At 34.9% G+C, this 17,158-nt stretch overlaps 5 protein-coding genes across 9 annotated transcripts in view; 2 read left to right on the plus strand and 3 right to left on the minus strand.

The window, feature by feature from the left end:
- Window positions 1-5,098, minus strand: part of LOC132704288 (fasciclin-2-like) — a 143,456-nt gene extending 138,358 nt beyond the window's left edge. For all 5 annotated transcript variants that reach the window (XM_060674178.1, XM_060674177.1, XM_060674176.1 and 2 more), the window contains exon 1: window positions 4,881-5,098. In XM_060674178.1, coding sequence (XP_060530161.1) covers window positions 4,881-4,923 — 43 coding nt within the window. In that variant the 5' untranslated portion in view covers window positions 4,924-5,098. The remainder of the gene's footprint in view (window positions 1-4,880) is intronic.
- A 1,201-nt stretch (window positions 5,099-6,299) lies between these two features.
- On the minus strand, window positions 6,300-7,231 carry LOC132705004 (N-alpha-acetyltransferase 20). The gene is made up of 5 exons (XM_060675397.1): window positions 7,068-7,231; window positions 6,902-7,017; window positions 6,723-6,852; window positions 6,535-6,671; window positions 6,300-6,486 (listed from the first exon to the last, which is right to left on the minus strand). Exons 1-5 carry the CDS (start codon window positions 7,118-7,120, stop codon window positions 6,401-6,403), a joined length of 522 nt encoding a protein of 173 aa, XP_060531380.1. The 5' UTR covers window positions 7,121-7,231; the 3' UTR covers window positions 6,300-6,400.
- A 260-nt stretch (window positions 7,232-7,491) lies between these two features.
- On the minus strand, window positions 7,492-8,474 carry LOC132704603 (programmed cell death protein 6-like). The gene is made up of 2 exons (XM_060674709.1): window positions 7,903-8,474; window positions 7,492-7,844 (listed from the first exon to the last, which is right to left on the minus strand). Exons 1-2 carry the CDS (start codon window positions 8,332-8,334, stop codon window positions 7,743-7,745), a joined length of 534 nt encoding a protein of 177 aa, XP_060530692.1. The 5' UTR covers window positions 8,335-8,474; the 3' UTR covers window positions 7,492-7,742.
- A 201-nt stretch (window positions 8,475-8,675) lies between these two features.
- On the plus strand, window positions 8,676-9,729 carry LOC132704604 (programmed cell death protein 6-like). The gene is made up of 4 exons (XM_060674710.1): window positions 8,676-8,862; window positions 8,919-9,025; window positions 9,078-9,346; window positions 9,405-9,729. The coding sequence occupies exons 1-4, from the start codon at window positions 8,819-8,821 to the stop codon at window positions 9,504-9,506; spliced, it is 522 nt and encodes a 173-aa protein (XP_060530693.1). The 5' UTR covers window positions 8,676-8,818; the 3' UTR covers window positions 9,507-9,729.
- A 239-nt stretch (window positions 9,730-9,968) lies between these two features.
- LOC132705635 (speckle targeted PIP5K1A-regulated poly(A) polymerase-like) lies at window positions 9,969-17,140 on the plus strand. The gene is made up of 7 exons (XM_060676365.1): window positions 9,969-11,153; window positions 11,229-11,550; window positions 11,605-11,741; window positions 15,359-15,570; window positions 15,627-16,074; window positions 16,169-16,299; window positions 16,350-17,140. The coding sequence occupies exons 1-7, from the start codon at window positions 10,052-10,054 to the stop codon at window positions 16,614-16,616; spliced, it is 2,619 nt and encodes an 872-aa protein (XP_060532348.1). The 5' UTR covers window positions 9,969-10,051; the 3' UTR covers window positions 16,617-17,140.
- The last annotated feature ends 18 nt before the right edge of the window (window positions 17,141-17,158 follow it).

Below are 17,158 nucleotides of genomic sequence, written 5' to 3' on the forward strand. Positions count from 1 at the left end.
AAGTACAGAAAATGCCACTTTTCAGTATTTGCAAAAGAACGTCGTTGGACATTGCTAAACTGACTATAGTCTTCGAGATTTCAATATTGACCCACTAAACATAAGGTGCGTTTAAAAAAAACTACAAAAAAGGAGGGAAATTGTACGTGGAAAGTAAAGTGTTTAAAACGAAAAAACATTCATCATCTATAAAAACAATTTCCTTGCAAACAAATATTTTTTATTATTTCCCAATGTTTTGACTGGGACCTTCCCCCTTACTGGAGTAGAAAGTAAATACTATATTGTACTATTTTTCATTTATTACATTCATTTACTCTGTTCTGATTATGGAATATTTCTTTGTGGTTCTCTATTCTCTGTTTACTATTTATTCATTTGTATGATTTTTATATACCGGGGGACACTCTATAACCTTTAAATCTTAAAATGTTTCGACACGATGAAGTCAATGAATGCATTTCCGGTTTCAACGGAATGGAAGGTAATTTTCGAATTTGAAATGACACACCCCATATTTTTATGCACTTTTGAGTTCGGGAGAATATTCTACACGGGATATTTACATGCCTCTGAATCATTCTTGTTTTTTTCAATTTTATTGAAAATTAATATATTTACTATAAATATTATTTACAGTGCCCACTGGTGATTCGAAAAATTCTAATTAAAAACGTTTTCTTACTAAGTTAAGTTAGCGCCCATAGTGGGAACACTTTTTTTTAAACCAAAACCATTTTTGCAACATTATGAAACCAACATTTTCACGCATTTTCAATTCCAGCTTTCTGAAAAAAGTACCAGTAAGTACCCAAAAAATACAAAATCCAAATAACCTAAATGAAGTTTAAAGTATATTTTTAGTGAACTAATAAACAATCACTACACCGTTAAATTTTCGTGATCAAATGATTCCGGCTTATCCTCAGAAATCACCCTCGACAGTACTCCAAATTAAACTGTGATATCAGTTTGAACAATGTGTTCTGTGATGAATATTTTACAGAAAGAAATAATATTTTTGTAAATAATAATAAATAAATGTGTTTAGTATAGTAAATTATATCTTATTCTAAGTTAATGTGTGGTTTACCGAGAATTATGTAAGAAAATACTTGCCACCAAGACCAAATATGAGTTATTAGAGAAATACAGGGTATTAAAGTTTAGTTCTCGAAATTGTTAATTCTCTATAGCTCACTGTTTTTGAGATATCGACGTTAAAACTTTGATTCGAAGCTTGTGGTGAGGAGGAATACAATTTCATTTTATTTATATATTAAAGATGCACTACATTTACTTCGATTTCACTTACCGCTTAATACACTAACAAATTTAAACTATTAGTTAGGACTTTCACATGCAATTAAATATCACGTATCTACAACTAAGCTTGTTACTTTTTATTTTAATAAGTTTATAAACAAAAATATACCAACACCTTCGCATTATCGGCAAATTTGAAAATATTTCTTTAAATGTGAATAAAATTGAACCACTGAAATCTTGGGTGCTAGATTAAGAGATTTACCCACAGTACGACATCCTGAGTAACGGCAGCATGAGCTTGTCGAGAGCATAACTGAGAAACATAACATACACTTTTGTTCAAATTGTAAATTGTACGAGCCCTAACAACTAAATGTTTGGACGATGTAAAAAATGATAAAAAAGACATTTTTATTATATCTATTTAATTTTTTTTTTGCTTTGTCGATTGAATAATCAATTTACGCACAGAAAGTGCAATCGTAATGAATTATTTTTTATTTCGCATGAATTACACAGCTAACCAAATTTGCTGACAAATAAATATTCGGACGCGAATGTTTATTGACCAAGAAATCAATGCTACCCATGCATTGATGGTAAAATGTAGTGTGCTTAGATAAATGAGATGTCAGTTCGGGTTGTACCTTTCAAGTTTGTATAATAGTTAATAAGAAAATGACGCGCGGTGTTGCAACAAACAAAAAAGTGCGAGAAATTATCATATCTCAGTACTGCAGAGGTAAATCAATGCAAAAAATTCAAATGACTTGAGTATTGCAAAATCAACAGTCGGGGATATTATAAAAAAGTATGGAGAGACAGCTAGTGTTAGCGTTCGTGGTAAAAGTTCAGACCGACCCCGTAAAATCACTGAAAGAGATCGTCGTATTCTGATCAAGTTTTGTAAAACTAGCAGACGAAGCGCCTTACAACAAATTCAAGCTCAATGGAATCACAAGGCAAACTTAAATGTCTCCAGGGAATGTTGTAGACAATGGATGCATAAGTCCGGTTTGAGTTTTTATAAGGTAAGTTTACAATTTTTCCTGTTTCAATTTAAAAATTATTAATATTCTATGATCTACTCTTGTTAAAGGCAAAGGAAAAAAAGTCTATTCAGAAGAAAAAACGTTTGGATTGTGCAAAATCCAAAATATCCTGGACAACGGAAAAGTGGAGTAACGTTATCTTCAGCGACGAATCAAAATTTGATGTGTGTGTAGGCGATTTTCGAAAAAGGGTGATTCGTACATGTCATGATATGGGGTGTATGAGTGGTACAGGGGTTGGCAACTACGAATTCATTGATGGTACTGTAAATGCAGAAAAATACCAACTAATTTTATCAAGAAGTTTGATTTCATCAATAGAACGAACTTTTCGAAATGAAAATTTTATATTTCAACATACTGCGAAAACAACAACAAAAAAAGTTTTCGTGGACATCAAGTAGCTCCGACTTGAATATTATTGAAACTTTATGGCATCGGATGAAAAAGACTTTGCGTAACAATCCTCAGCGTACAGTTCCAAAATTAAAGGCAAAAATCACCGAAATTTGGAACACTTTCACCCCCGAATATTGCAAGACTTTGGTAGATTCCATGTCAAAACGCATAAAAGCTGTTATTGCCGCGAAAGGTGATGTTACTTCTTATTAATGTTCGAAACAAGTAACGAAACTGAAAAAACTAGGTTATCCTAAAAAATGATTAGTTCAATCTATAAAACACTATTTGCCATTAGATCCCCAAGTGAAGAAAAATTTGCTTTAGAATTTTTCCCATCACCAGTCGGCCCGGTACTTGATATTTGGGGTGGTCACAGCCGCCTAGATAAAATTTTCAAGACTAAGTAAGAATTTTTAAAAAATAACATTTTTGAGAAAAATGATTGTATCTTCTGTAGAATAATCTCCTGAATCGAAAATTATATGCGTTCCTTCAAAATCCCGCAAAATTGACGCATGTATTTCCGAGGCCGGGAAGTATTTTTTTTTTCGAAAATAAATTACCGTGCGTGATCACAATACCACCAAAAAAAAATCCACAAAATATTTAACATAACTAATCCGCTCCTTATTAATATCAATGTTTCTTAAATTCATTTTTTTAATTTAATTTATTATTTAGTAATTTTTAATTATATATTCCATTTTATTTATTATCTGCTCCACCCATTCTCGTTAGAACAATGTTCGACACGCGACGTCACTGGTCCAACCCGACCGAATTCTTGAATAAAACGACGAATATTCGTCCATTAGAGAGACAGTGACCCATCGCGACGACATCCCCCGCATATAAACTCGATTAACAGGGATGCACTTTGCCAATTGCCTTCATCGAGAAGGGTTTTATTAAAACCGAGTATGCCGTTATTTAATTATTACCCGACATGGCCGACCATCGCGACATATATCTGCATAACAATCGTACATACGCAAATATTTAATAACGTTGCGAGTTTATTTTAAAATTTACAAATGTTCTTTAAATTTGAAAGCCGTATCGCAAATTTTTGACGATGTATAAGGCCAAATCGGATACTTTTAAAGAAAAGTCCCATTTCTATAGGAGATATATAAACTAATGTACATGGAGCTCGATTTTCATAAAATAAATGATGGTAAAAACCGCACAGTACGCTTATTTTTACAAAATCCCTATAATGGAATATTTTGTGCTTCTCTAAAAACATTTCCAAAGCAACTTTTTCAACGGAAAAATTGTTTTTTTTTATATGGGACACATTCTTAAATCATTGAACAGTCCACGAGTTGATTTGATACGGGCGGAGCGCAGCGGGCGAGTAATCAATAAACGAACGAAACTCACGTAGTAGAGTGACGCTTTCCGCACGCTAGATCGGTGTGTAATTAGGTATTTTACAGAAGGTAACAGAAAATATAATTTTACAACCTCAATATGAAAGTTAAAGACGCCAACAAGACTAGCAAAAACCAAAGTTATATGAACTAAAAAAAAGACTACCAAAAAAAAAAAAAAATATATATATATATATATATATATATATATATATATATATATATATATATATATATATATATATATATATATATATATATATATATATATATATATATAAATGTTTTTCTTCTTTTCTAATAAAATATTCTTTTGAAAATATTGAATATATTTATATTAAATGCTGCGTGAAAAGTTGTTCTGGGTGTTTCCATTTAAACTCAAATTTTTCCACAAGAAAGATACAGCGATTTTTTTAAATGCAAATTTTCGGAAACACCCCCATAATTCAGAAATCTAAACAAATGTTCACGTGCAGTTTCCACAATTATATGTTTTATTAGTTTTCTCCTCTATAAATGGGAGCTTTCATTCCCTTGCTCTGATTGCGACGCTTAAGTATTAGATTTGTTTTTCTGAAACATCGGACTGGAGAATAATTAAATTTCCACGAAGGAGAATACTTTTGAAAATGGCTTAAAAGGTAAATACGCTATTCCGCAACAATAATACGAAAACTGCATCAAAAAGTGAGGTTACGCTCGATTTTATGAGAGCGAAAACAATCGAAAGTCGCGGTACAGGTTTCCCGTAAATGTTTACGTTACGCGACTGACTCACCTGCGAAACCGACAACGGCAAAGTACACGAACCACAAACCCATCGTGCGCGGATTAAGTGTCCCAGTCACACGGCCACTCCCCCGTTTTATTCAAATTACAACGAAACTTTTAGTAAGAAACTTTTCGCGTGGAAACTTCGCCTGCGAAAAACGTTACGCCTGACGCGCGATACAATACCTACATACGAACCATTCGACGTTGACTGTTCCGCGCGGCTTGTCGGGATAGTTTGAAATTGTTCCGCATGCAACCTGCTCGGGAAAACTCGGAGCGCCTCGGAGAGCCACGCGTGGGCGGTGTATTTACTTTTTGCAGAATGGGAGTCGACGTTGATGACAAATTAGAGAAGTCGTTTTTTTTTCAGAAGTGCACCGATGCAATGTGAAATCGCTGGATAAATTGAATCGCGGTTTGCCGTGCATCGACGGAATAAAATCGGGTTAGCGGGTCTTTCTTTTCACAAAACTCTAAAAATTGCGAGGCGGAGCCGATTAAAATGACCTTTCGCATATTTATTTTATGATTCGATTAAATACTCCTGTTCGCGGTATTAAATTTTAATAAATCATGGCCCGTATATATTCCGATACCGTTTATGCAAATCGGGAATTTGTTTGAAAATTGGAAAATTAATGCCGTTACGCCCCGTCATAAAATATGTAACACGTGCGCTACTCACGCTGGCAAAATTTTTGCTTGTTAGAAAATTTAATTAAAACATCCGAACATGCAGCGCGATTTTCAACGGGTCCATCGAATACTAATTAAACATTCTATTTTTATTATATTGATTGATGTGCGAAACAGGCAACTACCCACTTAACGGCGCTTTATTTATTCGCGCCATATTTTTAAACTGGTAATAAATACCTTCGTTTCACCTCTTGCTACTTTAAGCGAACATGAATGATTGACAATAATTTCGCATTTTCGCAAGCGCCGCATACGTGTATAGGTATATACGCGTGCATGCACGTGACGTTCAACGGTTTTCTTGAGAATAACACAGATGGGACGATGAATTAATTATCTACGTCTTAACACACGTCACGGATAGGTAAGTACAAAAAGGGGGTCTTGTTTCTTTCAATTTGGATTCTTCACATAGCTACTGGACTAGGATTATTTCTACGTTTTAACGTAGAATGAACATATGGAAAGTAGGGTTAAAATAACCAGCTGGTCGATTCGAATGACATTCGATTGCAAATCAACAATCGACAAAATAATATAAACCCTTGCTTATTTGTACTCAATTAACTTAACTTAATTTATTCTTCCTAATATGCGCTTTCCAAGGGAGAATAAAATCTAATATCTTACCTGGGTTTCAACTGAGTTATTTTTTAGCAAAGTCAAAAGAAAAAAATAAAGACTACCAAGTAACGACCTTTGTTTTTTGAATAGTCAAAATCACTAACATTCCACATTCATTTTATTTACAATTTCATCTATTAAATAAATTCCACAGATTTATCAGTTTCATGATCAGAAAAAATAAATGGGTTAGTATGAATGTCAATCAACTTCTTCTGGCCTCACGGGATGAGTCAGCGGTATAATTGACTGCCGGCACATATCTCGGGTCAGTGCTTTTCTCATGTCTACAAAAATTATTTAAAAGGGGTCACTAAAATTGCATAAAATATTACCATAAGCATCTTCGTCTGGATCTCCGGAGTAGTATTCCAACACGGTGCGATACACAATGTAACCCAGGTTTTTATACATTTTAATAGCAACTTTGTTGCTTACCCTAACAAATAAGTCCACAAAATAGGCCCTCTTCCTTAAATTGAAACAAACTTAAGCCTTGTCGGACCAGAAAAATTAACCTTACCTCTCAGAGATATCCTCCAAGTAATACATAAGAGTGCCGGCAAGACCCATGCGCCTGAAATCGGGCGAAACCGTTAGAGCAGTTACATGACCATGCCAATTTTCGCCAACCCCTTCTGCTTTGCCCATTACTACAGCAAAAAATTTAACATCCCATATAACACACAGTGATACTCTTACTGTATCCCATGATCTCGCCACTCGGCGATTCTGCTACTTGGAAATATTCCGGCCAGTGCGCTAAATACTGCATGTAAAACGACAGTCCATAAGTTTCGGTGAGAGGATCTAAATTCCTGAAAAAATATGATAGGCACAGCGTACAAAAATTATGATAATTACTTACACGTTGTTGAACTTATACATGTCGTCGCAAGTGAATGGTCGTAAAGTGGTCATTTTTATATTGGAAAATAACTAAAAATATTTAGTTTATGTACATGTATTCCAATAACTCAAAAATATCAATTCAATTATGCGTTTCACAGAAAACTGTTAGGCACGACTACCAGGATCATTCGCCCAAAACCTCAAAGATATCAAGAACTGTTCCTCAATTTTCTTCTTCTTTTTAATGAGGAGCTAAGCTAACGTCTGACTAGACGGCCGCCCAAAACGGGAAGTTCCTTTATTTTCTCATTAGTGATACAATTTGACGTTTACTTGCTTTTTTTCGTTGATCTGCATAAACAGCAAACAGACCACCATGGATGAAAATAAATTTGAATTATTCATATTTTCGCAAAATAACCTTTAAAAGAACATCCATAAACAATTTATTAAACATTTAAATATGATTTTTATAAAAAATAAGATTAACAATAATTGTATGGCGTTCCAAAATGATGAGAGATTTATTACATAAAAATAAACAATATTCAACAACCAACCCCTACTCACAAAAAATTTGACACTGGAGACAATATTTACAATGTTAGTTTAGAAAGTTAAGTTACAAATTTACAGCCCTGAGTGTAGAAATATATGACATATGGGCGCAAAACACAAAATAGATGTAATCTTAAATTTTGAGACCAAACACCATACTTAAAAACTGCTCATAGTGTATTGTTATATATCCATCCTGATCTGTATCATATTGGCGAAATGCAGCAGTTAAAGTCTACAAATATATGCACAAATAGACAGCATATTGACTATTTAACAACTGGTTTACTTACATACAAAACTATGCAGGCTTGTATAAAATCATCAAACAGTATTGTTCCATTTCCATGTCTGTCAAATTTTCTTAACATTACGCTAATAAGGTTATCTGAAAGCCTATAACCAAATGAAGTAAGGGCAGTTTTCAGTTCCTCTCTATCTATATTGCCAGAATTGTCCCTATCAAATGATCTAAAGCAGTTTTGCCAGTCTGTTACATATTTCCACAAGGCACCAAAATCTTCAAAGCTTATTTGACCTTTATTGTGGCGATCAAACATGCCAATCATTAGTCTAACAGTCTCAGGATTAAAGGGGCTCCATGTGCCATTCGATAACGCCTGTTGCAGTTCGTCTGCGCTAATATACCCACTTCTGTCTCGGTCTACCCTTTGGAAAACATCCCACAGGAACTCTCTACTCGGCATCGGCGACTGAAATGTCATCGTACTTCTCTAGCCACTAACAAAGTGTCCGAGATTTTATTGTTTTCGTAGTATTAGTCACCGAATAAAAACCCCAAGCAAAATTCTAGGAAAAAGTTTTCTTCGGCTTGTTTGATTTACGGTGTCGCACTCAGAATAGTTTTGGTAAGTTTGTTGCACTAATTTGTCAATGTCACAATTACAATTCAAATTTGGTAATATTTTTCTAGTTGCAAGAGAACACTATTAGAGTCCGGTAGACATAAAGACAATGAATTTTATCCTATATTTAATAGAATCCGTAGGAATAATAAATAAATTCCTGTTCTGCAATGTTTAAATTCTGAGAAACTTGTTGTCAAATGAAAGCCAAAATATCTGTTATCTGTGAATCTGACATAGTTTTATGTTAGTTGTCTGGTCTGTGTTGTAAACAGAATTAAGAAATAAATTAGCTGAGTTTAGGGCTTACTTGTTGATTGTTTTATAACGAAATTGTAAAGAAATGGCTGCCCCAAATCAAGAGTTTTTATGGGGAATTTTTCAGAGGTAATGTGGGTTGGAGAATTCGATAATTCGCCGTGAGATTAAAATATAACTTTTAGTGTTGATCGGGATAGGAGCGGGTACATAAATACAGAAGAATTGCAACAAGCGCTCTCCAATGGAACATGGAGTCCTTTTAATCCGGAAACTGTGCGACTTATGATTGGTTTGTTTAGGTGGTTCAGCATGATAAAAGCGATATAGAAGTTATTTTTTAGGCATGTTTGACCGCCACAATCGCGGCCAAATAAGTTTTGACGATTTTGGTGCTTTGTGGAAATATGTTACCGATTGGCAAAATTGCTTTAGGTCTTTTGACCGAGACAATTCTGGTAATATTGATAAAAGTGAGCTAAAAACTGCCCTTACGACATTCGGATATCAACTTTCCGATGGTCTAGTAGATACTCTCGTAAAAAAATTTGATAGGTTCGGCAATGGGACCATACTGTTTGATGATTTTATACAAGCCTGCATAGTTCTGCATGTGAGCATTGATGATTGTTTTTCAAATATTTATATGTGTCTTAATTGGTAAATTTTAGACGTTAACTTCTGCATTCCGACAATATGACACAGATCAAGATGGATACATTACAATCCACTATGACCAATTTTTAAGTATGGTACTCAGTTTGAAAATGTGATTATTCTAGTTTTCTGTTTATCTTATTCTTTGCCTTTATACTGCTTAAGTTGGCGTTTTTTTTACATTGTTAAAAATTGTATCCAAACAAATTTGATTAGTTAAGTTAGCGTTTTTTTACATTGTTAAAAATTATATCCAAACAAATTTGATTGCATAAATTTTGTGTTTGTTATTTTTTTTAAGTAAATAATTTTATGTTAAGTATTCTCAGGTGGTAAAAATTAAAAACTTAGTATGATTCTGGTTTCATTTCAAATTTCCAAAACATTTCATTTGTTAGCTACTAGACCTTACTAAACTTAATTAAAACAAATATTTTGCAGAATTCTTGAGCGGCCAAAAACTCAATTACCTTTATCGTTAATTAATAATAATTTTTTCCATGGAAAGGTTGAAATATTTATTTTGTTAGCTGCGTATGGGCGAATGACCCTAACAATTTTGTTCAAATCTTTATAGGTTACGTTATCGGTTTATTGTGTTACATTAGTTTAAAGATAATTTTTATCGACATCAACAAGCACAATAGTTTTATAAATTATTATGGAGGACTCACGAGTCAATAATACCCTGTCAGTCGAATACGTAGAATCAAAATTGGAAGATTTTTTAAGTGATTTGAATAGCAACATAAGAATATCTATGTTATCGTTTAACCAGGCAGATAAGGAACGTATGAAATATCTGTTTGTCAAGCTAAAAATAAGCGTTAAAGACACTTTGCGAGAACTGCAGGTTCACAACAGGGAAAATTACGAATTTTTATGTGGATTGTGTGACAAAAAAATTTTCATTGAATTGGGTAACGCAAATGTTTGGGATTCTCTGCAAACGCATGAACATTTTGAGCAATTGTACGTCGACTTTTTAACCGCACGTTTACAGTTAGACAGTGAAAGTGATATGGCAATGGCATCTGATTCAAATACGGACAGTAGCATTGAGCAACCTGAGAAAGAGCCATCTGGTAATGCGTCAGGCACCTTGTCCACCTCAGTCCAGGGTTCTTCTTCAAGCAGATTAGATAAAGCAGACGTTAACAATTTTAGATTTAATTTTCCATTGGAAAAGAACCATTCTGAGATTAAAAACAAAATTTATCCATCTAACTTAATGACCTATGTGCGGAGTTATGATAGAGTTCAGGATTTTACAATTCAAAGGGCAGGACCCATGCGTGCTTCATGCTTAATATGCCCCTGTGAAATGAATGGAATAAGAGTTTCCAAGTTTATCCTGGCAAACCATGCGATGGGTCAGAAACATATGAAGGCCGCATCCAATCCAGAAGTATTGAAGATTTTACAAAATTTTCACCTGAGTTGGCTTAAAGAGGAGACCAATATTCAGGCGCACCAGGTATTTTTTAGACCAAAAACCTTTAATCACTTGACTTGTCTCCTGTGTCACAATTCATTAGAGGGCAAAGACTTGAAGGCGCACATAAAGGGTGACAAGCACAAGAAAAATGTCTTGGATTTAGTTGAAAAGAACAACCCTAATTATTTGGCAAATTTGCAAATTGAAGTGTACGGTATCACACAAGAAAAAGTCCAATTAAACGGTAAAGAAGCACGGCCTGGTAGGAGGTTTATACCAACCAGAAGAAAATCGACAAAACCTTTGGAATTGGACACGCGCGAGGGTAGGTTATGTTGTGGGGTGTGGCCCAAAATGTGAATTACATTATTGTTATCACTTAAGTATAATTATCTCTTAGATAGTCCCGAACCTGAAGTTCATAACATTATCAAAGCAGTTAATGACATGTCAAGTGTAGACCTGTTGAAACTGTTGCCAAACAGGATGAAAAACGACTTGCAATTTCTTGAAATGGTAATCAAGGGCAAACAGTCCTCCATAAATTGCAGGCTGTGTGACTGCACTATACCGGAAGACTTGAGAGCTTTAATGGCTCATTTGGCCGCGTCCATCTTGCACATACAGCAACGCAATCAGAAGTACACCTACTTCTGCGAAATATGCAACGTCAGAATTAATTCCGAACAGAGTTGGATTCAGCATGATTTCGGGGGACCTAGGTGAGTTTTTTTGCCAACGCGCTCTTGATCCCATGTAACTTGAGGAAATCCCAGGCACAAAAGCATGGCCGAAAGTCGGAAGTTGAGGGTAACTGAATATGAATGCACCACATGCAATGCTGTCATCTTCGGGGACGAATTGTCATTGACACGTCACGTGGCTGGTACCAGGAAAAGAGGAAAAAAGGAAGGTAAGGTCTTGAGTACAGAGATTTTCGCAGCGTGGTCAAGTTGTGTTATTGTTAATTATGGTTGACTGACATACTTAATTTACTGGCTTTTCTCTAGCAATGAAAGGACCAAAAATGAAATGAAATCTGGCAGCATTGTCACTAGTGTGATTTAGGTAAAAAGTTTAATTTTTCAAAGAAGCTTCTACTGTAATGCTTTTTACAAAACTTCTGGATTCCTCCTACTTGGGTTTTTCCTTAGTCGAAATTGCTGACGTTTCGCCAATCATCCTGTTGGCTTCTTCAGAGCTGGACTGAAACTGGCTCGTATTTTACTCTGTACTTGCTTATATATTGTATATCAAAGACAAAATTCCATTTGAGACGCCACGAGTTTACAGTATTCCATGCATATGCGACATTGGAGAGACCCGATCAACTAGGCTCAAAGAAAACGAAAGAACCTTACGACTAAGACAAATAAACCATCAGCTGTTGCCGAACACACTCATGAAACCGGGGATAAAATTTTATTCGATAAAACTAAAATTCTTGCATGTAATCAGTTGTTTTACCAATGAAAAATCCGAGGGTCTATAGAAATCTATAAACAACCTAACAATCTTAACCGCGACCTGTCACCAATTTGGGAATCAGGCAGCCGAGACGGTGATTATAACCCTCATTAGCGCCCCCCTCAAACAATATATAAGCAGGTACAGTCAGTTTCAGTCAAGCTCTGAAGAAGCCAACAGGATGATTGGCGAAACGTCAGCAATTTCGACTAAGCAAAAACCGACGCAGGAGGAATCCAGAAGTGTTGTAAAAAGGTAAAAAGCTTGCTAAAGCAGGAAAAGCAAACCAGAAAAAACTAACCAAAACTAAACTTGACAAAAAAATATTAATACAAGCGACATGTCAAGCGTCTTTTATGCATAGAATGAACTAGAAGAAAAAATAACATTTTGTCAAAATATAAATACTTAAAGACTGAAACTAATATTACAATTACAAAGGAACAAAAAAAAGTTGAATATACATAGTGCCTCCATTGCCAACAGAAATAAAATAATGGTAAGCTTCTAGGTCAACAAAATCGCCCAAATGTTGTTGATTATTTATAATTTTCTTTCGAGATCGCTAATTGCCATTTTTGTGTGTTTTGCACGGCATTGGAAGCTCGTTAAAGCATTAAGTTGGTCTAATCTGCATCGTCAAGTCAATTACAGCTCAATCTAGGAATAAACCTCCAATATTCTCGACCAATCGAGCCAAGGATACTTAAATTTAACGAAAGTAAAAGTTTCCTGCTTTACGCAACTAAGTAAAATTTTCCTAAGAGTACAATTAATTACTTGTAATTTATACTCATCTGTTTTCATCTTTATAGTACATCCGCTTGCAAAAACGATTTAAATTGTAGCAAAAAATCAAGGTCATGTAAAGATTAAACCCCTTTTTTGTTTATTTATTTTTCTCTTTCTTTGCGGCGCCAGCGTATTCAGCTATAACGATCTTTTAAAATGAGTTCTAACGCGATCAAAATTAAACAATACAAGAGGCCTAATACCAAATAAATGAAGTTAAATCAAATGAAATAAAAAACTTTTACCGATTGCTCTTTTAAGAGAGGGTACAATTTCAAGTGATATACACACTTTGATACAAGAGAATTCGATTTTCGCAAAAATCATTAAAATCTGTAGCCCTATTACAGGTGATCTTTTTATATGTTTAAGTCTTTGCTGTAGGAAAACACATCCCTAACGGACATCGAATAAGATTTAATTTAATTTTAAAGTTGACCAAATTTTCAACTTTGTTTAACTTGGTTATATTAAACTTAACGTTACCAGCATTTATCAGCAGAATTATTTTAATATTGCTGTTATTTTATGCGACTTTTGTATATGTTGATATAAAAATGCTACACTTTTTTGCAATTATTTCTATGTGTTTTTCATATGTAAAATTTAAAATTTTAGGTTAAATTAAATGTCCGTATAAAAGCCCAAAAATAAAATTGAATCTTAAGTTAAATGCTAAATTAAATTAAATGCTCTATAAACTCACCTTTATATCAGAACCTGAATTCGTAGCAAAATTCCACTTGTGGCAATTTGAGGCTATAAAATTCCAGTGCTGATTGGAAAACTCTACTGATCAGGAGTTTGGCCTAGGAACCTAAATTAATAGCAAAATTCAAACAAAATTTTCCCGTTAAAACATGTGTTTAGTAACGTATCACCCTGAATACTTAGGTAATTTTTGTCCTGCATTTGTGGTCGCGTTGAACTACTTTTGCTGATGGTTGTAGCAAGTAGTTTATTTGAACTATACATTTTGTGTCACAATCGTGGCATAAATTCAATAAGTCTTATTAAAAATAAGTATATTAGTATTTAAATAGAACACTGTTTAGAATGAGCTCTATAAACACCAATGCTGATTTATTATCATTTATACACATATAGGTAGAAATTCCGTTTTTGTATTTAAAAATAGATCAATAAGCAAGAAACGAGATTAGAAAATATTGACCTAATAACCTATTACCTACTTATTTTTGATTTGTTTATTTAATTTTTGATCTGGAAGAGATTCCTATTGAGATTCACTTCTTCTGTATGCTTTTAGCCATTTTATTCGTCGGTTTTTATTTCCCGATACGCGAATGAAAATTTTATCTGATCCAGTGTTTATTACGAGTAGTTTACATAATAAACACTTTAAAACCGAGACTAACGATGCAAATTTGGTTAGAAATCAATGTGAAATGCTTATGTTAACGTAAATCGAGTCACTTTTAAATTCATATCTTGCATCAGAAAGAAAAGTGGCTGCAACTCTCTGATCCAATTATTTATGCTATGGTTCTATTAATCACTGACACTTTTAAATGGCGAATCGCCAGAATTTTAGAAATACAACAGTCTCAACTAAGCAAGGAACTTACGTTAGTTAAGCTATATATATATATATATATATATATATATATATATATATATATATATATATATATATATATATATATATATATATATATATGATGACACTATATTCCGGGATATCATCCGTTCGCTCGTTGAACTCCGACTGGAATCCTGCATCCGACTGGAATCCTGCAAATCTTGCATCCGACTGGAATCCTGCAGACGTTTCGCCAAAATCTCACTTGGCATCTTCAATGCTCGCGCTCCGAAAACACTTCGTTTTCGGAGCGCGAGCATTGAAGATGCCAAGTGAGATTTTGGCGAAACGTCTGCAGGATTCCAGTCGGATGCAAGATTTGCAGGATTCCAGTCGGATGCAGGATTCCAGTCGGAGTTCAACGAGCGAACGGATGATATCCCGGAATATAGTGTCATCACATTTTTCCATCCGTGAATCAATACGTGAGAATATATATATATATATATATATATATATATATATATATATATATATATATATATATATATATATATATATATATATATAAACTTTTATTTGTACAATAATTAATATTCTCTTGGGATCGCTTTGTGCGATTCTTTTAATGTTTTGGTTAGTACAGGTTGGACAATTTTTTAGTAAGTCCAGCATTCCAATTTCATAAATACTTGTAGAATTTCTTGTCTCATAAAGTTGTATTTCAGCCAAAAGATTACCGGTCGGGGTAATGGCTTTGTTCAAGTCCAAACAGGCTATATTATCGGAAGCGGACCGTTTGGTGGCCGAAACCGAAGAGCTGGTCGCCCTCAATTCGATGCGAGAGTGCTGCGCAGATTTGGAGCGAAGCCTAAATGAGGTGTTCGAGCAGTGCAAAGTCTACCCATTCGGATCGCGGATATCCGGTATCGGTAACAAGGTCGGCGCGTTTGAACTACTTTCTCACAAGTAGTTGTAAAAAGGTCTTTTTTCCAGGATAGCGACTTGGACGTGTTCGTGGATGTCGGCGACATGTACCTCGGCCTCCAGTTACAGGATCCGCCTGACCAAGTGCAATTGATCAGACGCGCCGCCAAAGCGTTCAGAAACATGAAAGTCTACACAGAGTTAGTGCAGATAACGACGGCCAGGACGCCTATCTTGCGATTATATCACAAACCTACCGAAATAGCATGTGACCTGTCTTTCCGTCACGGTCTCAGCGTGGAGAACACGAAATTTCTGAGGCTGTGCCTCGAGCTGCAACCCGTCGTGAAGCAGTGCATCTTGCTGTTAAAAAGATGGGTCGGTTTCATCGGGTTCGAAAAAGTAATTACATACGCATTCGCCCTGATGGCGATATTTTATCTTCAGACGAATCATTATCTTCCTTCTGTGGCGACTGTTAGGAAGATGAGCAAAGGAGAACCTTTGGTCATTGGCGGTTAGTAGTTCAAAGAAGATTTCGGTATTTTCTTCACTTTTTGATTTCTCGCGCGCTAGCTTTCGGGGCTACGTTTACCTCTTCTTCATCTTAGGTTGGAAAACGATCAGCAATTGCCCGCCCGTTGGTGAGATCCGTGGTTGCGTGAAAACTTACCCCGACACTGTAGACGTGTTGCTCAAGGAATTCTTCGCGTATTATGGCAAATTCGATTTTAATAATTACGTAGGTTTTCGGTTTGAACTAGCGATTTTTTTTTTAAATTCTTTTTCCAGGTGGTGTGTCCTTTGGTGGGTTATACAGTGCAAAAGTCCAAGTTTATGGAGGACAACGGAAGGCAGTTGCCCGCCGAAATGGAGCCTTATCTGCAGCAATTGGAAAATGCAGAGTATGAATTGTTTAGGGCCAACGCGTTTATGTGTATTCAAGACCCGTTTGATTTGAGCCACAACCTGACAAAGGCGGCCCAAAGGGGCACCGTGCAGAAGTTTCAGACAATGTGCGCGTTGACGCTGAAGTTTTTGGAAGGCGGCAACGCGTAGTGCTATTTTTATTTCTATTTTAAGTTGTCCTAAAGGGTAATTCAACCTACTCTGCTTATTTTAATTTTTTTGTTTGTTGTAGGGGAAATTTTCTTCTATTTTAACCGTGTGAGTTAATTGTGTATTTTAACGGGAAAATATAACTTTATTTTATGCTGCAGCTTCTCATTGAAATCCCATTCGGCAATACAATATCAATTCGTGAAATATCCCTTTTTTAACACCCTGTATAATTGACGCACCCATAATCATCGTAAACCGACTAATCGTCGCAACGAATTATTTTGGCATAACCGGAATTTATGATTGAATGATTGCAAAGGAAGTTTTAAAAAATTTTATCGTTATTTATAACCGCAAAGAATTTTTTTTCCTTAAAACATTAGTAATGTATCACCCAGAATACTTAGCAAATTTTTGTCTTGCAATTGTGGTCGCGTTGGACTACTTTTGTCTGGTTAATGTACAGTAGTTTATTTGAACTTTTTGTGCCACAATCCCAATAAATTGTGTTTTCATATTGTTTATTTTTCAGTAGTTTA

Source organism: Cylas formicarius, unplaced genomic scaffold, assembly GCF_029955315.1.
Source record: "Cylas formicarius isolate icCylForm1 unplaced genomic scaffold, icCylForm1.1 PGA_scaffold_7__23_contigs__length_41026272, whole genome shotgun sequence".
Lineage (NCBI taxonomy): Eukaryota > Metazoa > Arthropoda > Insecta > Coleoptera > Brentidae > Cylas > Cylas formicarius.